Genomic DNA, 26,320 nt, shown 5'->3' with positions numbered 1-26,320 from the left:
GCATAATTCTTGCACCCCCCACATTGCCCAACGAAAATAAGATTTTTTTTTTCCACGAGTAATGATCGCAGCCCCAAAAATTGCAGCAGCAAATGTCGTCTGCTTCTTCCGGCCACTGATGATGATAGCACACAATAGCCTGGCGCCATCTCTTAAGCATCATGCATGCTATCAACACGTGCAGCCCTAATCCAATTCAAGCCAAGTCACAAGTGGCAAATTCGCGTTGCGGTGTGTGAGTGTTAAGCCCTAACCACACGTACGCGTTACGTGTCGGCGCGTGGCGTTTAGAATCAGCGCCGCGCCCTCTCCCTACAGAGGGACAGGGCGCGCGGCTACATGAAGCTGCGTGTCCTCTCTCCCCATAGGGAAGCTAGGAGCTAAAAGTGTTTGTGTTTAGACAGATGCGCTCCGAAGAACAAATGCAAATAAAAATGCGCAGAGCATCTTCGGATCTTCTTAGGTGAAAATTCAGGTATGCAAAAAGTTGCCCGGCAATTTCTTGTATAAGTACAGCTGACTACAAACAAGCATTTTGGCTTTCGTACAGGATGTTTTTTTTTTTTTTTTTAATGGACCATAAGCACGGAGTGCATACGAGGGGCTCGTCCTGGGGTGCGTGTTCACTCACTACTTGTTTTGGAAAAGCTGATTTTCAGCCACAAGAAAGACTTGCTAAGAAAAGCACAAATATGGACAATATTCACAAAGGGATACAAATTGCAAAGAAACAAAAGTTATTTTAAAAAAAAGTTGGCCTTACTCTGTGCCCGTAACCCTTTCAGGGTCAATGACGTACAGGTATCTCCCCTGTGAACACCTCCAAAATGGTCAATGTCGTACATGTACGTCATCGCTTGCATGTCTAAAAAGCGCGCCTTTTTTGTTCATTTCTCTTGCTTGACAGGTGTTGCCACATTGCGGGAATACATGGAATTTCTTTCTTGCACTGATGTCTCTCCGTTTTTTTTATGCTTTACTACAGCAGTGTGCAGGCTGTCGCTTGCGCATCCGATCACACACTGGCGTGTGGTGCCTAGTTTTGGTTTTGTCCTTCGGGTGGTTCCCGCTTCTTGCGCCTGCAAAGTTGATGGCTGTCTGGTTTAGAATCTCTCAAAGGGTGACTGCTTTGTTACTCTCTCGTTTATTGCTCCCTGGGGTGGGGCGTGATAACACCAGTTTCCTTGCAGGCGCTGACTTACACAAACGATGCCACTGTGGTTGCGTGTCCCGTTTTGGGGACTCCCAGAAACCGCTTCCGTCTCGTTGGCGATAAGACGAAGGATTATTATAGGTTTCTCACTTGCTTTTACTTTCCGGACGCATGCACAATCACAGTTTTCTTCAGTGCGCTCTACCACGCAGTTCGCTCGCGCTATAAAAATGTGCGCCGGTTGCTCTGTTGAAAGTGAGTCGAGCGGCTATTTGGAGGAATCTCCGCTCGACTGCTGAATCACAATCTGATTCATTAAATGTCAGCCTGTCATACGAGGAGATACTTGCGAGTTAAGACTCAGATATTGATGAACGAGCGACATCTCAAAAGCGCGTGTGGTGAGACGATGCTGTCTGGATCAAAGGAGACTTTTCTCCCTCAGTGTTTCCATTTGACGCCACTTCATGCACTTATTTTAGTACGTATGTGAACTATGTTTATTGCAATGCATCATTTTTTAACAGTCGTGTAAGCTTTTTTAAGAATTTATCTTGGTTTTGCTCATGAATAAACCATGTGTATATAACAACACAACTTTATGGTCACCCTAAAAAAAATGACAATTTTTTTCTGAAATAGATTCGTCAGAAGAATTTAAATCGGGAATTGAAAAAATTGACTCTGGTGGGTCGCATTTGGCAAAAAAAATGTCGCTGAAAGGGTTAATGCTTCACATAATGATGATACACATCTTGCATATTGGGGCGAAGCCAGGATATGGCATTCTTCCATGTGTAAAACAGCCTGATCGATAGCTGCTCTCTGATTGTTGATCTTTTCTTTTTTGTTTACATTAGTGCAGCATTTCCTGTTCATCAGTAATAAAAATCTGCACTTGGAGGAGGAGGAGGAGAAGAAAAACAAAGACAGGGAGGTTAGCGCAGTACAGTGCTGTTATACTGCTCCAAGTGATACCAAACGCCATTTTTTTTCTGCTTCAAGACATCTCTTTCTCCTGCTCGAAAAATACCTCAGAATCCTGAACTGTCTGGACCACCATTGACAGTCTGTACACAAGGCTCTTTCTTAGCTTCTTCCTCTGCCTGTTTGATTTTTCTGTTCTGTCTTGCAAAGGGGCAAAATGTGTTGTGGTGCTTCCACTGTGCAATGCTGAAAATGGGCCTTGTTGTGCCAGAGCACCTGACCGAACGTGGAAGCAGGGATCAACCCCTGCATGCTTTGTCTGCAATCCGGGGAAAACGGCGTCTTCACCCGGCCGGCCCCGTCAACTGACGCCAGTCGTTCTTCAAAGCTGCCCAGCTATGGAGGGGCTGCTCAACTCCTGCGGGGTAAAGGAGGTTCAACACCTGCGGCCGGCGGACGGTCAAAATACGAAGAGGACGTCAACACCTGCGTGCGGCTTCTGGCAGCGCATCGCAATTGAAACTTCTAGCAGCGCGCCGCAATTTAGAGAACTTGAATAGGAGCCAACACCTGCGTGCGGCTTCTGGCAGTGCGTCGCAATTTAGAGAACTTGAATAGGAGCCAACACCTGCGTGCGGCTTCTGGCAGCTCGTCGCAATTGATACTCCTGGCAGCGCGCCGCAATTTGGAGAACTTGGATAGGAGCCCAACACCTGCGACCGGCGGACAGTCAGCAGGACAATGGACGGCTAGACGATTTAAGGCCGTGCCGGTCCGTGGAACGGGAGAGAGGGAGATCGGAGAAGGAGAACGACTCGAACGGAGTCGAACCAGCCAACGTGCTGGCAGTCATGTTGCCTGGTAGCAAAAATATGTAAATAGTTGTACATAAAATCTTTTCCTTCTTCACCTTGCCATTACTGACTACTCCGAGCACGATACACACCCATGTTCGCACCGGCCACGCAACCCGAGTCCCAACAGCGGTTCCAGAGGAGGGATGCAACGACGCGTATTCCCAGCAGCGGGCCTGAGGGACGACATCGGAACCTAAAGGTGGCGGTAGCGATGGGCCACGCTACCCCATACCTAACAGTGGTGGCAGCGGTGGGATGCAACGACCTCGGATCCTACGCCGCGCACCCGAAGGACGCTACCCCAGACCTAACAGCCTTTGTAAGGAAAACATGAGTTTCGTTGTACCATTGGCTTGTCCAAGTTTCCCTGTATTTCCCAGTAGACAGCTTCACAAAGCTGGCAGAGAAAAGGTTTCAACGCTCCAGATTTTCGATGCGAGCCAAATGTACTCTTCCTGCATAATGCCATGAGGGAAGCATCCACTTCTGATGCCGAGAATGTGTGCATTCCAGGTGGCACAGCAAGTTTCATGCTGGAATATATCTAAAATGCAGTGGTGGTCCAACTGCACCATTGGAGTCATTTTAATACAATCCTATCTCGCTGCACCTTACTGCACCGAACTGATTCCGTCCCACTGCTATAAACTACACTTATTAGCGTGCTCAGAGTGGCCACCGTGTGTCTGCAAATCACACAAAGACGAGTCTGGAGCGCCACTACCATGTCGGTTTGGTTTCTCGCTGCTCACAGACTGCAGCGGGGCGCGTATGCGGCATATGGTGGCTTTGTTAAATCCAAAGTGCAGTGCAGTATTTCTCTACTTCAGCGTTTTCACGACTGAAAGAAAAGAAAAAAAAACATGCCAAAATTACCGAAAAATTTTTTGCTCAGTTTATAGAGCTTATTTTTTTCTGAATAAAACACACACCATTCTTTCAATTGAATAGGGTTCCATTATTTCACCAATCGCGTAGAAAAAGATAACTCGAAGGTGGCTTCACCGCATGGCAATACAATGAAAAATAAAATGGCAGTAAAATGAAAGCGGAGACACAAATGTCCCAACATGGACAAGTGTGGCCATCTAGCGTCAAGAAACGCAAGTATGACGAGTATAGCCTTCATCGGTTCCGTGCGGGACCAATTTTTGTCGATGAGTATAGTAGTCGTCGTCGGTCATTTTGTTAGAAAATTTCATGACAACTGTGTAAGTTGATGGGAAATGTAAAATGGTATGTAGTAAAATTCTCGGCACTCGCTGAACCATAACACTGCCTTCGTGGAAACCATTTTGAGAACCCCTGCCAGTGATCTATGGTGTGATTGTGGTGGTGATGGGGAGGAGTTTTGTCCTCTTAAAAACCAGGAAAAGATGTTTCGACATCTGTCACTCAAAGGACTAATGCTTCACCGCAATGCACATCTTGTATGTTGCAGTGAAGCCAGCATATGACATGTGGAAAAAGGCTTATTGAAAAGCCTCATTGCCAGCTCACTATTGGTCTTTTCTCCTTGTTTACGTTAGAGCAGCATTTCCTTTTTGTGCACTAATAACGATATACACTAAAAAGTTGCAGACTTACTGTTCGACCGAAATTTTGGAAATGTCAGCTTAACCCTTTGTATCCCATGGCCAATGCAGCTGCGCAAGTGAATATTTTTTTGCGTATATGCAGTTACAATACATACGAAAGTGGGAATAAACCAAAACATGGCAAGTTTTAGCTTTAGTTCTACAAGAAAACAAGTGTCCACATATGTGGACGCTGGGAACACCAGTTACACTGGGTCCATCATCCTTCATCGTACATGGGAACTTTGCTTGCCGACGGCTCTGTTCCAACACAATAATCACTATCATCATCACTACTTACCATAATCAACGCCATCATCAGTTCAACGTGTTCATCATCATCATCATCATTATTTATTATTATTATTAGTATTAGTATTATTATTATCATCATCATCATAAAGGGTCACGTGGCCGATGGCTAACGGCTCTGATTCAATGCCTTCATCATCACCATCATTATCACTATTCAAGGCCCATCTGCTTGCCCACCGCTCTACTTCAACGTGTTCGTCATCATCTTTATCGTGGTTGATCATCATTACCATTGCGTTCATGGTTACGTTCAAACTGAATGCTTTCATCATCAGCAGTAGCATTTTTCATAAGGCATTTGCTTGTTGATGGCTCTACTTCAACGTGCTAATTACCGGTGCCCTCCGAATTGGATCATTTGCTTCTGCTAGTCAGCTCGAAAATTATGGCATGTATGTCTTCAGCACTTAATCCACGTCCAGAATAAAGCAAATAAATTCTAAATAACTTCTACAAGGCGTGTTTAGCTATATCACTGATAATGTTTTGGGTAGAGCCGCACGGCAACGAAGCGGGTCTCACTACCATGCGGCGTTCTATCAGCTTTTTACACGAACTCGTTATGCCTGGTGTCCACAAACGTGGACGCCGCAGCGACAACTCAACTTGCAAAACTTTGGTCGCTCACAGTGCAACAAAAGTCACACAAAGACAAGATAAACCCTTCCTTTTCTCGAATAAATCTCAATAATATAAAAATCTTACGAATTTAGAGTGAACCTATAAAAAATATGTAGGCATACACCTCTACAGGCGACTTGTGAAGAACGCCATTGTTCTGTGCGCACTTACCGCTCTTTGTGCACAGAAGTGGACACATATAGATGTTTTTATGAAATTCTGAAGTAATGCCAACATTTCAAATCGATTTTTAAGGCAATGCATTGGCTAGCCTGATCCCACTTCACTGATATGTTTTGTCCACATATGTGGACGCTGGGATACAAAGGGTTAATAGACACCCTGAAATTTATTTTGCTGGATTTTTATTGCATCATTTCTTGTGTGAATGTGCTCTTCATGGCTAAAATAAATGTGAACAAGTCATTTTAGTTTTATTTATTGTGTAATGGAGTTAATTTGACTTGTGAACCTCTGCTTTCTAAACAGCACTGGATGCCTTCTGCTTGCTTCAACTTTATGAAGAACTTTACAAGAGGGCTGATGCTCAACAAATAAACTTGCGGGAGCTTATCGAAGATGCAAAAGATGCCAAGGGAGGAGGAGCTCATCTGCGCCAAGACAGGCCGCGGAAGTACAAATCTCAGGTACACAGGCGAAACGGTCGCAAGACCAACTCTGGCAAGCGCTAGCATTTTTCTTTCGCCTGATACTGCCAGAACTTCACAGCAAGATCATTGCACTGTGTGTCCCTTTGTTTGTGTGTGTTGTATGTTCCCATCTGAAACATCTCAAGAGCATCTACTTTTCTATTTAAGTTGGCATGGCCGACCACACTAGACTGGCATGATTCAAACATGCAGGTCAAACAGAGCAATGGATTTAATAAAGTCCGTGTTTGTTGCTTTGTGGTCATGTCTGCTGCTTTTCCTATGTTCTAATATTTATTTTTAATAGAGAATGTTTAGAGTGTGCTCCACGAATTATGCAAGCTCAGATTTGCGCGTAAATGGCTGCAATGGAGCTTACTGAAAATTTTGTTGTCATGCAAGTGCAGTAATGCCTGCCTACTCTTCTCTCACCCTGAAAATAGAAAAAACAGCCTGTTAACTGTCAGGCTGCGTTGTATGCTGCCACGAATGCAAAGCTGGGTCTTTTCACTTTTTTCTCATACACACTTGGCTAATAGAACAAAGTGCCACTGATGAGTACAAATAGAAGAGTGTTTCTGAGGGCTCCTGTCCTTGAATTGAGAAAAATATGATTATGCTAGCAGGGCTCACTGCATCATACTACACCCTTGTAGCAATTCTTAGCTCACCTAGGATGATTAAGTGGTAAATGAACACGCTCTTTTCTTTTGTACGTGTCGATGTTGGGCTCTTTGTTAACGATGTTGGCACTCTATACATGGTGGCAACTGACTTTTTCTGCAAGAACAATAATGCTATTATACAGCAAAGAATTTCCTTGTAAATTATGTGGTTGAGTGGAAGCATGATCGGTAGTGAAGAAAAAGGATGCACAGAATTTGTGGCGATGCAATTACATGCACCAACAAAAAACTTGGCTTTATAGTTACTGTATTGGTGGTAGTTTGGTTGTAACATTCCTTATAATCTTGTGTTTGGAATTATTTGCACTGCATTGCAGGCACAGTCTTGTTTTTGCCCTTCTGACGGGGCTCATTTGAGGAACACACAATGATTTTCTTAGTCTGAAGGACCTTATGATAACATGAAGTTTTTGAAAGTGTCCCTATGGACCAATATTTTTAGCAGTGTTTTGCTGCTTTGATGCACTTCATACTGATTGTACAAATGGTCATGCCATCAGCATCCTTCTGAAGCGAACTCCCAGAGTTACCCAGTTCAGGCTGAAATTGACCATGCAACTAGGAAAACCCTAATTGATTTTTTTTTTTCAAACCTGTGCTTCTTCATTAGGTGTGTCATTAAATTACTGCAATATGCCTGCTATCATGCACATAGTCCTAGTTGATAACTGAAGTCAATTTGGCATTCATTTGAGGGCAGGAACCATGCAATGACTGCTTGGAGTGGGGAAATTTACCATGACACCTTATAACCACTCCAATGGGCTTGAATACCAAAAGAGGTCACTTCCTAGCTTTGACTTGCAGTGAAAGCATCCATGTGCTCTGGTAATTTCGCATGTGCCAACTGTGCATTTCCACCTCTACAGATGGCGTCATATTCCAAAAAAGTAGACTATGCTGCAACATGCACAGTATGCTTGTAAGGGACCAGACTTAGCTGGAGCACATCATTTTGTGGCTTGCACTTTGTTCAGCAGTGGCTGCTGGTACATCATCTGCTTCATAAATTAATGTTGCCTGTTATGCGGTAGAGGAATTTTTTCACCTTTGCAAGTTATTCTGCTCAACCTTTTCATCCTTCAGCAGGTTAGGCAGTGCCCGACCCTGCTTTATGCAGCACTGTGCTTCGTGTTATATTGAGTCTTCAAACTCCATCCAGAGATGCCCACGGCTGGTGCTGTACATAGAGCTGGCCACACGTGTACATGTTCGGAGTTTGGTCTAGCCTGCATGCATCCTTGGCCACAACTTCCACGTAATATTTTGCTTCTTATTTAATATTGGATTTAAGCCTGAAAACCTAAAGGACTGACAATATGGTCATGGTAGATTAGTACTAGCTCTCCCATAGTGCTGGTTTTACGAGCAGTCCCGTGTAAACTTCCGTTGGTCGAACATAATTTCAAATTGTTGTTACTGATGCACACTAGTGCTGCTAAAAAGCGTGCATACGATGCTGAAGAACAAGAGCTGTAGAAAGTTTTTGCTGGATATAGCATTAATTTGCTAAGTTGCAATGTTTCTTGGATTAAGATTACTGGCGTAACAATGCTGCAGGGATATGTGGGCCTTACAAACATTCTATGTAGCACTCAGCTATTATACTTCTATGGAACCTTTTGCTGCTTAGAATTCCTCTGCTCCCCACGCATTTAGGGATAGTTGTAAATATGCGTGACTCTTCTGCCACTTGTCAGGTGTGTTTTGCATAGCTAACTGTTTTGAACTAGTAGCAGATGCCAGCAGCCATTTTATCATGTTTTTTCTTTGCCTGTAAGAAATCTGACCACTAAAACTTTTGCACGTATATTATAGCGGGTACTTATAATTGTCTCTGCTTTTCTTCAGCTGGAGTGATTGTGAAATTGTTGCAGCCATTGAGAGACTCTCGGAGTGTCTATACCGTTGCCATCGCTAAAATATTGTGCTTTAGGGTCACGGTATAGCCATACAAGTCACAGGTGCACATCACTGAAATACATGGCCTTGGTGTAATAGGGGTCGGGGGGGGACTCAACTATTCAGACATGTTCCATTGACTTGCATGCTGTTATATAGAAAAGCTAGTTTTGGCTGAGGTAAGCCAATGTTTGGCAGCATCCATAGATAATTTTTATCTTAAAGGGCCCCTCACCAGGTTTGGCAATTTTGAGCTGACGAGCGCAATGCTTACACTGGGCGTTCACGATCACGTCTGCCAAAATTTGCAACGCTACGTGCTGCGGAAATGCGTCAAATTTCAAGCTGAACGTTGCTTGCCCTTCTTGCGGCCGCGCGCCCTAAGAATGAGGGGATGACGTGCACGATTGAATGGCCCTTAACAAAACACGTTGCAGGGCTAGTTGGTGATACATTCTTATTTAAAAATTGTAGCGCTACATTAGATGAGGACAAGAAGGACTTCTTAGACGAGGACTTCTTGTCCTCGTTTAATGTAGCGTTACAATTTTTAAATATGAATGGCCCTACGTAGACGGTAGTGCTGTGACGTCGCCAACAGTAGCACGTGACACTGTGATAATTATTTGACGTGACATGTAGTTTGTGTAATTTGTTGCTTGAATAGATGAATGAAACTTGAGAGTAATAATAAAACACACAAAGGGAATGTGTGCGTTTTTTTTTTTTTTTTTTTTCAATTTTTACTGCGAATCGCAGCAAGATGCGAGACTAATCTACCTCAGTTTCGCATGTGTTCGTGTTCTTGCGCATTGTGCAGACGCTACCCCTTACAATGAAACTAATTTTCTACCAGGTTCCAGCGCTCATTAGGCTCATTTATCCTCCTGCGTTTAACTAGATGTTCATGTGGCACACCGCTAGTCTCGTGTCCATACAAATGTTGCAGCTTTCGTGCTCAGCAATAGGTTGAAATCCAAGTGATCGGCGAGGGCGCATTCTGCATAACTTGCAGAGGTGAAGCGCAAAGAACGCCGCCACAGCACTGCTCGCGTCTTGGGGGCTCAGGCTGGTTCAGGCACGTCATGCGCTCGTGACATTGTGTGCGCATGACGTGCTCATGCGTATGCGTCATGTGATCATCCCGCTTGCGTGCCGAAGAGGGAAGGGATTTGGCTTGCGAAGGCTACACGGGGCGATCGGCAAGGGTTTCAATAAAGCTTGCCTCCTCTCATGATGGTTTTGCGTCGCCTCAAAACATTGGTTTTCTCAGCTTCTAATGGACCGATTAGAAAAATTCTTGGAGCATAATGCTCTTTATTGGGCGTGCAACAACTTCCATTGTCTAACTAAAATTTGTTATGTCACCTAATGTGGGGCCCTTTAAGGTCTTTTGTTGCAGCACTTGCAGCTGCTAACTTTTAAATTATTGTTTTTGAATGTTCAGTTATTTTATGGGCCAAATAGTAAGTCCATAAGCAGTGACAAAATAGAAAAATCTGGATTCTCTACTTTGTATCTTAATTTCACAGCCTTGTAGTTATGCTGCCTGTAAAATGCTGATAAGCCCTTTATCTTGTATAGAATTTCTGACTTTTAGCTGAGAAAGTGCAAAAGTACAAATAAAGCACAGAAATATTCTGCATGACTTTTTCTGTGCTGCAGGAATTAAGACTGCAGTTTGTATGGTTCGTCCACTGCTCTTGGTTTTGGATTGGGTTCACGTGGAGTGGGAAGCAGTGGGTTGAGTTGGTGATTAATGTATATGAAGAAGCATGAAAATTTATTTAGGGGGGGAGGGTAATGTTAGATTGAATCTGTGCAACCCACTGCTTGTTTACTTGTGAACTTAAGTTTGGAATTGCTTTATGTACAGAAACTTGGCATAAAGCCCTGGGCCGCTATATTGTAGCGTTGCCTTTTCCAACGCTACTTATTTTTGTGCTTCATCAGTGATAAAAGTGGTGCTCCTCCTGCACTGTCAGTGTCATCGGGTGGCTATGAACAATGGATAGTGAAGAGCATGGCGTAGAATCAAATGGAAAGAATTGCTGGAAAGTCATGGTCCTTGTGTTCCCAATAACGGGCACCCAGTTGTACCTGTCAGAGTGAGCTCTTAGCGACCATGTTTTACCAAAAGTTTGTTATTCTTGGTTTTTGATATAAGTTCTGCTTCATACTTCAAGTAATTTGAGTCCAGCTGTCATACATATTAAGACTTACTTGATTTGTGGTGACCTTTGACATTGTGAGGTACTTGTGTAAAGGAGCTAAAAAGGATAAGGGCGGTTTCTTTTCCCTTCTTGTAGTGTACACAGCCGTCCTAATATGTGCAGACACCTGCACTGTCACCAAATAAATGTTTTAATGGTCATGCTGGCAACAAAACATTCATTAAAATTAATGGTTTGGCTGGACCCCTACCCCGTCGCATGGGTAAACTGATATATTAGAGATTTTCCTTGAGCATTAAGTACTTGAAGCGGTACTGACACAAAAATTTTCAATTATCGTTATTTTGTGGCAAATGAAAGACCAAGCCCTCAAGACCCTAGAAAAGGTAGTGCTAAGCGCTAGTGCACCCTGAAGAAGTAATTACAGTATGTTTTTAAAAGCTAGTTTCGGTTCCTACTGTACCCTGACGTTGCAACACTGTATGAGCTTCTCGTCACGTTCTCGCACAATATACAGTGACGTTTCCACGGCCACTCCGCAATGCAGCGTTACTAGACTTATCTTGTTGCCGCAACGTGGCTCCGTTGGTGACGAAGCGGCCATTTTGAATGTTTTGGTGACACGCAAGCGGCCGTCTTGGAAGTTTTGGTACCTTATGTCGTCGCAACTAGCCAGACTGCTGCCTGAAGTCACCAGAATTGGTACTGTAGCCTGACGTCGAGCTAGTGTCGATGTCGGTGGGTGCGCCATGGAAAAATTTACTTTAATATCAAAATTAAATATCTTATCAGCATTTGCTGAGCTTCACACCTGCTCAGAGCAGTCTCTGAGCAAGTGTACAGGAGATTTGTATGGCAGAGTACACTCGCCTTCGAAAAAAGGTGTCAGTACCCCTTTAAATGTCAGGAGGCTGTTTTTGCTCATAAAGCACCTGAAAGCTTGGCGTGTTTAGAGTATTTATGGCATCTATTGCAAAGCCATTGTTTGCATGTTCAGGGTACCTGTTTGGTTAGGCTTTGGGGCAGCAACGTTGAGTAGTGAAGGGTGTTGATGAATGTTGCCCTTCCTTCAGAAATTTGCAGTGCTAGGGGTATAATGGGAGTCCCACTCTGTCACTTGTGCACTGAGCTGTAACTTTGGATATACTGTGCATGTTCCCTGCACATGGTAATCCAAGATAGAACAAAGATAGTTAGGTGTGTACTTGCGTATTTCATATTTGCTGTAGTGATTGTGTCAGTACTACACTTGCTGGAAAATGCATTGCACAAGCTCTTTTCAAGTTCGTTGTAGCAATGGTTGTACTTCTATGTCTGCAGGTCAACACCAGCTTATTTTATTGAGCAACAACCGTTCTTTTTTAAACATTGATAAAAATTTGCAACACAACTTGTCTGAATACCAGTAATGTTTCATAGACCCACAGTAATGTTCCTTCGTTTGAAATCATTTCACTTGGTCAATTCATTTGTACTGTTAGGCTTGTTTTATCACATTTCATTATATAGCTCTGTATTGGGAAACACAAGTGGCTTGCACACGCAACAACACACCGATTGCGTCTTGCCAGGACCCAAGTGACTTGGAGTACCAAGCGTGACCTTAAGCAATTTGTGTTTCCTAACCTAAAACATTGTTTACTGAATGAGCCTTTAGGATCGTCATGGAGAATGGTTTTTTTATAGTCCCTTTACGTACCTTTTTCCTAACATATAGGATCAGTAGTGTGCCTAGAGTCTGATTATATACAATGGAGGCAGGCACAGAAAGAGGCATTGTATGCCTCTCAGATGTAGCAGCAAAGCTTAAAAGCAAACTATTGCACTTGCCTCTACATACTACATATCACCTGTTGAACATAAGGTGTACATCTGTTAAGAACAAATTTAAGATTTGCTTTTTAAAGGCATTGCAAACAGCCATGCACAAGAAGACTAGACGGGATGGGTGCACAAGTAGCTACCAGGATTGAATGTACTAAGCTGCGACGTGAAAATAACATTGTTAGCGTGTTGAAGTTTAAAATATTATAGCTGTTGCTTGCAGTGTTGAGAGTCTGCTTGAGAATCTGAGATAGTGACTGCATTCTGTCAGATGTGCACAGATGTCTGCAAGTAGATATTCGTTAAAAATACAAGGTGGTTTAAAAGGCAGTATTGGTTTTATGGTGTTCTCATTGTTTATAGTGCATGATTGATTTGAGAGGTATACTCTGTGGCAAGTGTTAGACATGTCTGTGTACATTGTTACACATTGTTAACATTGACGTGCTTCACAGAAGTGCATGCCCCTGCAAGGCTGTAGTATGTGTGTTCATTATGTGCACACTCACTGTTAAGAACACGCATTTTGCAGAAGCATTAATGTGCTGGTCAGTTGTTTGTTCCTGCTTGGAAGTATTGTGATATGTAGTGCTACAAACTAATGGACGTTCCAAGTTCTTCAGTGTGTGTCCCGTGTGACAGGGATGGTGATGTTTGGTGGTGCACATCATTTTGTTGTTATTCGACAAGTCTTCTTGGAAGTAAAACCATTCATTGACACCTAGATGTCCTGACGGAATATAGTTGTGATGAAATGCTTCTGACTCCTGGTGCGTTCCTTTCTGTCGTGCTTTTGAGCTGTCTAATAGTCCCACAGGTTTGAGTGGTCCACTTGCTGTCTTCTCTCCAGACATATTTGCATCATCCAACTATCCACAGTTATCATTTTTGCGCACGTGAAGTGAAATAAACTGTCCCACTACTGACCTGTTTCCCTTGCTCTTACTCTCAAATTGCTGCTGCTTACGTGCAGGCTGATGTTAAGAAATAGGCACGTGTAACAAATGGCCAGCCTGCATTGCATTCTTGAAGATGAAAGTTTGCCTGTAGCTTTCTATGCTTTGCAAAACTGTGAACTCTTCCTCAGTGAAATGCTTGTTTTTCCAGTCTGTTTTGGGGAAATTTGTGAGAGATTAGTTTGCTATCATACTGATGACTAACTGCTGCTGTGACAACTGCTATCTGTTAATGATTACATTTATCACTTTATCAGCATTGACCTCCTTTATGCTACAAGAACTGGCATTTTAAGTGTACAGCTCGTTTAGCTGTTTCTTTTTTTAATTTTCAATGTAGCTTTTTTTTTCTAAAATATGAAAACAGATTGCTTTGACGTGAAATGCTGTTTTGGCGACAGTTATAAGTCATTGTGGTTACTTTTATAACTTGGTGCTCAGCTCAATTCTACCAATTCTGCCACAAGTACTGCTATTTTAAATATACAGTTCATCTTACTTCGTGTTCAATGACCATCCATAGGCAAAATATTTGTCTCTTGCAATTTGCTGTGATCATTGTACCTGCAATATGTTTAATAATAAATATTAATATTTATCAGATGCTTAAATGTTGCTTTAAACTCCAGAAGTCGTTCGGAATATTTTGGCATCTGTTCCGAAAAGGCCAATAGCTGCTCTGAACCAGCAATTTTTTTTTGCTCCAGAGTCTGCTCCAGAAATCAAAATGTCGCTTCCATCACTGTGTGAGCCACATACAGTGCATCTTTGATTAGATTACCAGTAGCTTAACAGTACAGAGCCTGGTAGTAACAGAGATGCGGCAGGGCGCCCACCAGATGGCCTTGAATCAGCTTAGGTCTCGGTTGGCTGTATATGACGTCGTCTTCATTACTTCAAGAAGCTGCTCCAGTGTTATGTGATCTGTGAGCCACTAGTGAATCGCTTAATTTTTAAAATCCAAAGTCTATATGCAAAAGATCTCGATGCACCTTCCTTATGGTTTCTCCCTCTCCTGCCCCCTCCCCCCCCCCCTTCCCTTTGTTTCTTTATCTCGCTATGCCCTCCAGTTACCTGAGCTGGAAACACCGCTGCCACCATGTGCCCAGCAGGTAAATGACGAATGCTGGTCCTGGTTAGCCGATACTTGTTGGTCACGCAAGTGTGGCCGCTGGGTAAACTTTGTATTTCATTAAAAATGTATGTGCTACCATCTTAATGCTTAATTTGAGGGATGCAGCTTCTCCCACCCCTGCAGTGGTAGCTTAGTGGCTAAAGTATTGCACTGCTAAGCTAGGGGGTTCAATTCCCTGCTATGGTGGCTAAATTTAGATGGCTGCAATATGGGAGAACACCTGTGTACTTAATTAAGGTTAGGTGTACATTAAAGAACTCTGGTTGCTCAGCATTAATCCAGTCTCCCACTGAGGTGCACCTCGTAATCACGTATGATTTTGGCATATATAAACTCTAGTCAACCAATTGAACAAAAGAATGTTAGCATATTTAGAATAACAATTTGTTCATTGCAAGATTAAAGTGGGACAGCTGTTGCAGTTAATAGTTTCAAGTGCTGGAATGACAGGATTGACATCACGATGCAGCATGGTGAAAGGCTCACTGGCTGTGATGTTAGTTGGGCTCTGCATGTGTACCTGCATGTGTGAGACTCCCGACTTAAGCTGTGCGTTGATTTCAAACGTATGGCTTGAGGCTGCTGGTTGGGTGAAGTCTTGTTTTCTGTGCACTACTATCAGGCTCCGTCTCTGCAATGTTTTTAATGGTGAGTCATTTGCCCCCATGCCCTCCCTTTTGCACTTACCTGTAGCTTGGCATAGGTCTATCTTTGGCAGCTTTATAGTCTTAGTTTGCAATACTACATGTCAGTAATTTATTCAGTCACATGTTCTTGCATATGTAGCTCAGAGAGGTGAGATACTTAGTGGCAACTAGCATTAAAGCAAGGAGTTAAAAATAACAGAGTGCGTGTAGTCTTTTCTTTAATCTGGTGTCATGATTGCACCATTAATATGGTGCAGTCATGACACCAGAGTCATGTATAGTATAACAAGAGCAGGGCTCTCCCTGAGGAGTTAGTGGGGAGATTTAGAATTAGTGTATGCAAATTGGTTTGTGCACACTAAAGACACCTTAGTGTACCTCAAAATTGCTTTTGGTGGCAACATGCTGGGATGGAGCCCAGATTTTTTATTCAGTTGTGAGACCCGATAACATCTACAAATTTTGTAATATATTTCTAAAGCTACCTTTGAATGACATGATTGGCACACTAAAACACTAGGCACATGCAACAGGCATAAGAGAAAAGGCTTTTCCAACACTAAGCTCAGTTGTAGAATGTAGTTTAACCTGCTGTTAATTATATTGCATTTTTACTCACTACAAACTGTACAGCTTACTGTGAGTTGTTTTAGAAAGTCTTTGCCCCCCGTGTAGTGTTCGGTAACCAGGTAACCATGCGTACATAACTCATCCTACTCTTGAGAAATCTCAAATAACGTCATAAAATAAGACATGCAAACACGTACACTAGAACAGAAATAAACAAAACACCATCTGCCCGTTGTGTTTTGCTCACGGAGCAAGAATTCTTGAGGAGGCTCGGAGGAGGCTGCGCTCGCTCGGGCGTCCTAATAAAGTCACGAAATCGGGCACAACGCTCACACGCCCTCTGTCGTGAGAGTCCGCTAGCGGAGAAGGAAGAATGCGCGCGTCACTCTCACCGCGCTCTCCGACGAAGCTCGTCGGTTCAAGGCCATTCGTCGCCGATTCGCCGTCCGCGCTTCACGCCTGAATGAATGTGTTTTTGTGTGTCCTGGCCGGCTCCCTATTTTAACACGACAGCGTTAAAGAGCCCGCTTCGCAGAAATACCGGTGTCAGCGTCCGTGTCGCTGAGGCTAGCAATTGAGAAGGCGATGCGCACGGGGCCCGATTAAGCTATTGGCCGCGAGATCGACCTATAGGTGGCAGCACCGTCGCCGACAGCGGCGCATCGTTGTGAGCGGTTTGAGCCTTGTCGGCGAATAAAATGCGTTGAGTGCAGCTGACTGGTAATATATGCAGTGGCAGCTCTGTGTGGAAATCTGCTTGATGTCATCAGGGGTTAGCCGTTGGCAGCAGCTCAACTACTTTATTTCAACTTTGCATTGTGCTTGTGAACTTGAAGGCGCTCTGCAGCACTTTTCCGAGTAACGATCGAGTGACTTCATTAAAGGGGTCATGAAGCACCCCTTGGGCTTGTTGAAAAAATACACCCTGTGGAAAGCTGACACGGCTATGAACTGCTCTGCCAAATATTACAGTCGTGCGCGTCGCGTAAAGGCCACAAGCGGAGCGCGAAGTTGCCGTTTCCCCAGGCACCCTCTTTTCAAACAGTGGCCAGTTCTCACTCTCGTCGGTGGGCGGGGCGTCTGCACGTTGACGTCGCGGATCTGCCAGTTTACGTCGCAAGAGACATAGCATGCTTATTGGCCGATAGCCGACGTAAATCGAGAGCGGCGTTCGGATCAGATGCGCTTCTTGCCTCGGGGTGCCGCCACTTGCCGGCGTCGCACTCCTCAGTGCATGGTAGCCGCACTCGCGCACGCGAATCACAGCGGGAGAGCGATCGCGTTTCATGACGCGCGCTGACGTAACTTCTTTCCCCCGTGCCATCCCTCCCTATGTAGCTTCCAGTGCGCTCGTCGGCACGAGAAAAGAGAGACAGCGCTGAGAGCGAAAGTACCTCAAAAGCCTGCGCCCTACAGGCACCTCCTTAACTTATGGGAGGCACGCATAGCTGCTTTGCGTGCTTACAATTAAGACAGAAAAAGTCACAGCTTCGCCGCAAGGGCGAAGCAGTGAATGCGATAGCAAGAAACTAATACTATACGAAGTGATGCTCGCCAATGGATACTCTCAGTTTGAACAGCGCTCCTGTTGCAAAGGCGGCCAAAGCAGCGAAGGAAACTAGAGTGCTTCAAGTGTCGAGCTGTGACACTTGATAGTTCGCGCTCATCTTCTGTTTGTTCGTTTAGCGGCGTCCCTTGAGCTCGGGTGACTTTCGTACGCTCCGTAACATGAGCGCGGACATCACGGTGAAAGCGTTAAACATCCCTCTTCCCCTCAGCACGAGAAAACCGCGCGACCAGACAGCGGAAGGGCAAGCTTCTCCCTGTGCAAATATAAGAAGCGAGCAAGTTCGCCGACGACTTTTAAATCCGCCCGTCGCGCTACTAGCGCCATCTCGCTGGTAATGAAGAAACGCTTATAAGCGCCTAGCGTCTCTGAGTCCGTCCAGCGGTAAAGGGTGTGTATATAACGCTCGCCATTTGCTACGTGGAGGATCTGCGTTTCGTGGCGTAGTGGTTAGCGCCACTCGCTGCGGAGCAAGAGGTCCCTGGTTCGATTCCGCAATTCGGAAGCATTTCTCTGAATTATTTTTCTTTGGGGCTTTTATTTATATATACATACTTATACATATACGGTGCATGACGGCGGCGACGGCGACGGCAAAATTCAGCCGAGACTGTCCATATAATTGCTATCGCAATAAAAATCAGCTCGTAATCGTCTGAAGCTTACGCTTCTCACGAGACAAGCATCAAAGTACGCGTGCAAGTTACGTAGGTCTCTGCACTGTTTTTCCGGTCTGGTCACTGCAGTATCTCTTTTGTAACGCGCTCCCAAAATAAGATTTCTGCTTTATTCTTCTAATTGTCTGCTTTATTTCTACTACTGTTTACACATTTACACGTTGCCAAGGCGATTTTGAAAACAAAATATTATGTGGTCGTGCCTTGAGTATACAGTACAAAATATTCTGATTACCGCTTAAGGGAATAGAGAAATTGAGTTTGCATTATAATAATGGAAATCATCAGGAGCCACCTTAAAGATGTTAGGAATGGGATTCGAGAAACGTTGTTTAACTGAATGCTCCGTCTTTCTCATGAGCGTCCCAACGAGCCGCTTCAGGCAATTTTCTATAGGCACTGAATCTTCTATTGTCTCAACAGGTAAGTTGACGATACTTCATGCTCATAGCTTTTAAGGGCGCCGTCTGTATTGTGTTTCTGTACTCATTCAATGTGAATGTTTGATACACAACCACCTCTCTATTTTACTTATATTTGTTTTTATGTCTTAGGCCTTTTTACATATTTTTCTTATTACTAATCGCCACGTAATGGGAGCTATAAACGGCAATAGCGCGAATAGCGGCGGTATCCTGCGACGCTTTGTGCAACTATACAATACGTGTGAGACATTTCTGTGTTGCACATGTTCTCTCGTTGAAGAAATATTGCTAAAAGATTGCACGTTAGTGAGTATATCAACAAAGAATCCCTTACGCCAGCAGCTAGGTAGAACATGGAAATGCATTGCAGTTTTACATCATCTACGTATACACCAGGGGTCTCAAACTCAGCTTATAGCCGGCGGGCCGCAGTCGCGAAATTTAGCTCCAAGGGCCGGGACAGTGAAGATGGTGGGGTCGGAGAGAGTTTGAACAAAATGACGTTGCCATTTCAAAGGAAGCCTTTGCGATATCTCATATACAGGTCATTTCTGAAGAGGATTTGTAGTCAGGATCCGAGAAACATCGATACCCATGTACACAACGAGCGAAATCTGGACGCGGATTGAAATGTAGAGTTTGTGTTCCACGGTTATGTTTCAGCACATGGTGACCACGTGTTCCTCACGAAAGAAATGCTTGAGACCAATCATGTCTGTGTAGCTCACGAACATACTTATTTAGAAAATAAAAACAAATGGGACGGAGACGGTCATGTGTGCCGGCCGAGCCGCTGGCGAACGGTCTCAAACCCCGTATACACCATGCCCCCCCCCCCAAAAAAAAAAGAAGTCGCTACCAGCATTGTTGCTGCTGTACACCTGTCCGGATATAAGATATTGTGCAAACTGTTTTTTACGGACAAAGTAAAAGTCAACACTGGTATTTGCGCCGTCGTGCGAAGGCTTCTTATTGCCGTTATTGTGATTACATGGCAAAGCGCTAGCTGGTCGGCCAGCTGAGCAGCGACTCCCATCAATTGCAAAAATGGCAAGAAAGAACCGCTGTCAGCGAAGTGTGCAAAGAGTTGTCCTGTGAAGAAGCTAAAACAAGCCCCAATAAGTTGTTTTGGAAGGAAACTAATGTAAGAAGAAATGAGTAAGAAGGGCAAAACTTTTGAGATACTAACAGACATTTCATTCAATTGAAACAAAATTGCTCACAGTTAAGAAATTTTCAAGCAGACATTTTCGTGTATGGGCGTTTGCTGCTACAATATATGGATATATAATAACAAATTTGAGAATGTATCGAAATATCTTAAGATACAATTGCCAAGTATCGTATCGAATACAATTATTGCGGCAGTATCTTGTATCTGTATCTTCAATACTTCTTGCCTGAGTATCTTGTATCGTATCGCGATACAATTTCAAAGTATCTTTGCCCAGCCCTGGGGCTTGCGCATCGAATACGCCAACTAAGCATTCACGCGCATACACGACGACGATAGAAAGCAAGTTCGACTTCGCTAGCTCACTTCACGGGTGTCCGCTGAACTACGGTGTCAGCACGGCAACAGCGGGCGATCGAGCAAGCGCCGCGCAGGCGGCACTTTTGCATACGTTCTTTTTTTTTCTCTGACGTCATCACAGCCAACCGTACTGTCATGTGAAGTCACCTTAATTTGCACTCTAAGGCAAACGGGAGTATTTGAGAAATCTTTCTGCCACACAACAATAATAGTCAACTGGCTTGCTTGCGCTTCCTTTCTAAACCTCGATATAACGAAGTCGATAGCATCGGCAATTTACTTCGTTATATTGAAACTTCTTTAAATTGAAATTCTACCTTTATAAACAATGTTTATAGTTGCAAATGGCTTCTTTTTTAGCACGGGGAGTGCCAGAAAAATGTTTGAGGAATACGGCAGTACAAAAAACAAATTTCGATAGCGCGAAAAAAAAAAAAAAACTCGATCATGCGTCACGCGTGAAACTGAATGAAATGCAGGTCAAATACACTGCGGTAATGTGAAATAAGCGAAGTTATCGCGCCTATTCCGCCGCCGCGGCTTGTCATCAAGAAGAGCTCGGGTGTTGCTCGTAGTAGTGCGACGCCGGTGCTGTTATGTTGACCGAACCGAACCGCTTGCTTTCTACTCGCGTCTACGAACGCGCAACGTCGATAACCGCCGCACGCCAGAACACCACAAGAACTGTGGTCTAAAATTGCATGACAGCAAGGCGACAGCCTGAATTGCTCAACCATATTACCACTGGGTCCAGTGGAAGCTTTGGTTTTCCTCTGCGGCTGCACTGAAACTTCGTTATATTGAAATCACGGATTAGCACGCTTCGTTTATATTGTTCAAAATACACAGTGTTCTATGGACATGAGGTCCTTAAAAGTGAAATACTTTGTTATATCAAAAAAATTCGGCAGATCCCACGCGTTGTGGGAATCGGTTTCATGCGAAGCAGTCAGCGAGTACTTCTATGCTGTATTTTATGGCTTTGAGCCAAGCGTTACGAGGTGGATCGACATGTTTTTGCAAGTGTAGTAGCTATGTGCACATCGTGGGCTTACCAGGCACGTCGACAACACTGGCGTTTAAAGGCTAACTTACGGTGTGACGTAACGTCAGCCCTTACGTTAGAGTACATACGTCAGTATTATCGAAACTAAGTGCACTTTATGGTGCAATCATATGAATATCATACGTAACTTTCGTTAATGTATTCCTCCGGGGTCAAGCAATGCTTCAGTATAGCTTGCTGAATCATAGGAATACAAATGTAACGTTTATTAAACTGCTATAAAAGCGGAGCCAACACTGGAACCACAGATGTTAATCTGATGTGACGCCTGTATCGTAGGAATACATATGTAGTGTTTATTGCTTTCTTCTAAATTAGATAGCCCGCACCACAACCACAATTGACGTTGCACCGGCATTACGCCTGTATAGGCTGTTTTTCCGAACCAGTTTGTAGACCTGTCGTGGCTCTGTGGTAGGATACCTGATTGCCACGCAGAATGCTTGGGTTCGATTCCTGCTGGGATCCTAATTTTTATGCTTTCCATTCGTCGGGTCAAACGCTGCCGATGTCGGTTTTCCTTAACGCTCTCGCATTTAAATTACCTATGTCTGTTCTCGCCGTTCTTGGGTAGATATAAACTGTCAAACACCTGTGGCGCATACCCGTACATCGCGGCCCGTGGTAAACGGCTATGTGCCACACGTGTCGGGAGGAAGGGGTTTGACGACGTACGCGAGAGGACTTTCACGTTATTCATGTCACGACCCGATAGTCATATTCGTCAAATGCTTTTACCCTCCCATGCCAATTTTGGTCTACACCAAGTTAAGGAGGCGATCACGAGAGCACCCACGTAGGCGGCTTGATAGATAGATATAGAAAAGCTCAAAGTGCCAAAGGTTCTCTAAGAAATGCTTCGCATTTAAAAATTCGTCATATTGAAGTTCTTTATATTGAGGTTTAGATACTTTCCTATTAAGCGTGCTATTAGGCGTGCGGCTGTCAGGTATGTCACGCTGACAGCCGCACGCCGTTCGGGACCGGGAACTCCCGGGCGTGAGGCGATAACGCAAGAAAAGCACGCGATATGGATGGCGATTGTCGTTGTGTGTCAGAAAGACGCCCGAAATACGCCTCATTGCTTTATAGTCTAAGAAAAAAAAAGTCACAGTTTTGCCGCAAGGGTGAAGCAATGATTGCGATAGTAACAAACTAATATGTTATACGAAGTAAGGATAGCAGCTAACGCATTTAGAATCCGATCTTGCGTAACTCTGCAAAATGCTGGCGTAAGGGAATACGGCCGCTCCGGGGAGCGAGGCGGTTTTCGGGCCGTCTGTCGCCGCAGCGTGAAGTAAGCGTTGAGAACAGAGCGCGTACAACACTCTAAGAAAAAAAAAAAGAGTATGGGTGACTCTTTTCGGAGAGTTCTGACTTGCCGCGTATAGGACTCTCTTTAAATAGTCACGGTGACTCTCTTGGTGGGTCAGGGTCGGCTCGCTCTAGGAGAGTCCCCTGACCCTCTAGGAAGAGTGGAAATACTCTCATCCGAAGGATCACGTTACCACTTATAGGGAGTCAGACGACTCTTGCCGGTAACACTCCTACGCGGGTCAAGTGAGCCACACCGAAGCGTCAAGCGACTCCACAAGTATTTTAAGCTACTCCTTTGACCCTTGCTCTACTTTTGCGCGACTACTGTTGAAAATAGTGGAATATTCATTTTAAGCAAGTGCAATAATACTTGCCGTTCTGCCCAGCGACTGCAAATAAAGAATAGTTCAATTTTAGCATTATTTTAATAAAACTCGTCAAAACAACACATATTTTCTAGCAAAGTTATATAGAAAGCGCGGAAAGATGGTCAGTGATTTCCAATTAAGAAGTTAAGGTATTCCTCATTTACATGCTTGTATGAGTATAGCCAACTAAAATGTGTGACTGTGATGTGCACAGTGTGCTAAATAAACAGCAGAAATTGGCATCATGTTTCCATATTTATTCTTATGATTAAAATAAATCAAGAAGTGGTGACGGCTGGAGACATCAGACTTGTGGCTTGCTAGGTTGTCGCTCCTGTTCAGCATGAGCACCATGAAAAACGGTATCTGAAAATAAGAACGTGATATTATGATGAGAAAATGAAATTGCAGTAAAGGTTTGCAAAACCTACACAATAAGTGGTTCACACAGACATAATAAATGCTAACAACAAAACAACAAATGCAAACAGGCATGGTCAGGAACCAAGTTTTTGACGTCGAGATCAGACATCTCATATGCTAGAATTACCGCACATAGCTCCCACAATCACGCACACTCACTCGATTTTGTAATAACGCCCAACGTCATCGCAGTGTATGCAAATCACGAAAACAGCAAACAGAAACGAGGGAAGAGTGCACGGCCGCGGCCGCACCAACGCGCGCCGTCGAAAGACTAGAGCTTTTTCACTTTACCGGTGAAGCGTGTCCAACTTGAATGACTACCGCGTACGTTCTGGAAGCACCGTACTATATCTGCACCTCAAACTACCATCTTTAAGCCAACAAAAACCATTATATATAGTGCGTCTGAGCAGGCACGTAGCCAGAATTTTTTTCGGGGGGGGGGGGGGGGGCAAGGCCTAATTATTCGAAAAGAATGTCTTTTCATGGCAAAAAGAAAAAAAGTTGCCCGGGAATATAAAAGGCTGGACGAATTTCGGGGGGGGGGGGGGGCGCCCCCCCCCCCTTGCCTACGTGCCTGCGTCTGAGCGTTCTGTACACAGGCATTTTGTTTTCACGTTCCCACGCGCCGAAGCACGCTACACACTCAAGGTCGATGGAAATGTTATGAAGTAGACTAAAATGCATCTCAAAACGACATCTTGCACATTCAGTAGCGCAGACACAACGTGCGATCAGCAAAAAATGACCCCTGATAATTGTTTGCATCGCTCACTATAAGGGAGCTTGCACAGCAACGCGCATTTAACTGACAGCTTTAGTTTGGTATCCGCAACAGCCCTGCGGACACAGGCTGCTGTTGGAAATGGCTGGCAGATAACTTCCGCAGAGCTGCTGCAGACGCCGAGCTAAAGCTGTATGATTAGTACCTACGAAAGCAGTACACTCACCGTTAACTGGCGCCCGTTGTTCCTGTCCGCAGCTCCAGGAATATTCCGTCCTCCAAGCGTCACCGCGTCACTTCGTGCACGGAGCCGGCGTCAACACCAACACCACCGAAGACGCGCATGAACAGACACACAACCCGCGCAACCAACACGCAGCGCATTCCAATAGACGAGGAGACAGAGAGGAAAACAGAAGCGGCACGCCACCCCGGCGCCGTTGTGGCGCGTTGCCTCGCCTCCGTCGTCGAGCCAACGCGCCACAACGGCGCCAAAAGGCAAGATGGCGTGTACGGCGGCGCCGCCAATCGAAACACGCTTCAGGAGAGTCCCGTGACTCCAGTCTAATTGCGAACTCTCATTCTCTGCCCTTCCAAAAGGGGTCAAATGGACACCCGAAGAGAGTCACGCGGCCGTGACCCTCTTTTGACTCTTTTTTTTCTTAGAGTGAAGGGTAAGATCCGTCTACAGATGTCTGCAGAAATAGCGTGCGTGCGACCGCGCCCATTTCATCGAAGCTCGCAGTTTCTGCCCGAGCGATGTAGCCCCCCACCGGCACCCCTTCATGCTCCTTCGCCCGACGAAGCTGGCCGACGTGCTTCTTCTCTGCTTGAGCTGCGCCCGTCTGCAGCCTTCGCAAGCTTTCGCTCGCACATAGAACATACGACGTGCGGGGCGATGTTAACGATTTAGACATTAAAATTCGCCTCGAGTGTCCATATAATTACTATCGATATAAAATAGAGTATTTGGGGAGTATTTCTGCCACGCAACTAATACCGTCATCCACCTCGCGCGCTTTCCGGTCACGAACGGCGCGAATGCTATAGACGTGACGTAGCATTCTTGATCGGAAAATGGCGAGAGCCGAGTTTTCAAGAAAAGAAGCGTGAGCAAGTCAGATGAAGATTATTGTTCAGTGGCACAGAGAGAGAGAGAGAGAGAAAGAGATGCATTTCAAAAAGTGGTTGTCGGACTGAACAAGTGGCGAAAGGCGGGCTAGTTTGTATATACAGTGAAACCTCGGTGATACGATCACAGCTCATACGAATTTCGGGGTGATACGTATTTTTCTTTGGTCCCGGCCAAGGCCCATTGGCCTGCAGTGTAATGGAGTATGGTTGCTGCGAGCCAATGTTTACCCCGCGACGTTTGATACCGCCCAGGTACGAAGAGGTGCTGTGTCCGCGCTGTCGCGGAAGACGCACCAAGCACGTGCGAGCGCGGGAACGCAAGCGCGGGCACCGCCAAATCGTCAGAATCACGTTGTAAGAAAAAAAAGACGGCAGATCCCACGCATTGTGGGAATCAATGTAATGCGAAGCAGCCAGCAAAGAGCTGCATACATCGTCTTGTATGTCATTGAGGAAAATGCGTGTCATGGTTTTCATGTTAACTCCTATTATCTATGTTCGTCACACAGTAACGTCGCGCAATACCAACTTTGGGGATCAAGCGTGGCACGTAAGTCATGCTCTACATGACATGCGTGTCATGATTTTCATGTTAACTCGTGTCATTTATGTTCGTCACACAGTCACGTCGCAAGATACCAATTTTGGTGTATATAAAGCTAGCGACACGGCCGCCAGCACGCCATGAGCGTGGCACGTAAGTCATGCTGTACATGACATGCGTGTCATGATTTTCATGTGAACTCGTGTGTTATTTAGGTTCGTCACACAGTCACGTCACGCAATACCAATTTCGGGGTACATCAAGCTAGCGAAACGGCCGCCAGCGCACCATGAGCGTGGTACGTAAGTCATGCTGTACATGACATGCGTGTCATGATTTTCATGTTAACTCGTGTCATTTATGTTCGTCACACAGTCACGTCGCAAGATACCAATTTTGGGGTATATCAAGCTAGCGAAACGGCCGCCAGCGCACCATGAGCGTGGCATGTAAATCATGCTGTACATGACATGCGTGTCATGATTTTCATGTTATGACTTGTCATTTATGTTCGTCATACAGTCATGTTACACCATACCAATTT

General features: G+C 44.7%; 1 protein-coding gene across 1 annotated transcript in view; it reads left to right on the top strand.

The window, feature by feature from the left end:
• The window catches only part of LOC119399029 (exonuclease mut-7 homolog), a 75,184-nt gene that overhangs the window by 33,328 nt on the left and 15,536 nt on the right, over positions 1-26,320 (top strand). The window contains exons 15-17 of the mRNA XM_049412111.1: positions 5,940-6,137; positions 10,354-10,427; positions 14,713-14,817. Of these exons, the coding sequence (XP_049268068.1) occupies positions 5,940-6,137; positions 10,354-10,427; positions 14,713-14,817 (377 nt within the window). The remainder of the gene's footprint in view (positions 1-5,939; positions 6,138-10,353; positions 10,428-14,712; positions 14,818-26,320) is intronic.

This window comes from Rhipicephalus sanguineus, chromosome 1 (assembly GCF_013339695.2).
Source record: "Rhipicephalus sanguineus isolate Rsan-2018 chromosome 1, BIME_Rsan_1.4, whole genome shotgun sequence".
Lineage (NCBI taxonomy): Eukaryota > Metazoa > Arthropoda > Arachnida > Ixodida > Ixodidae > Rhipicephalus > Rhipicephalus sanguineus.
This window is presented reverse-complemented; position numbering and strand designations above follow the sequence as displayed.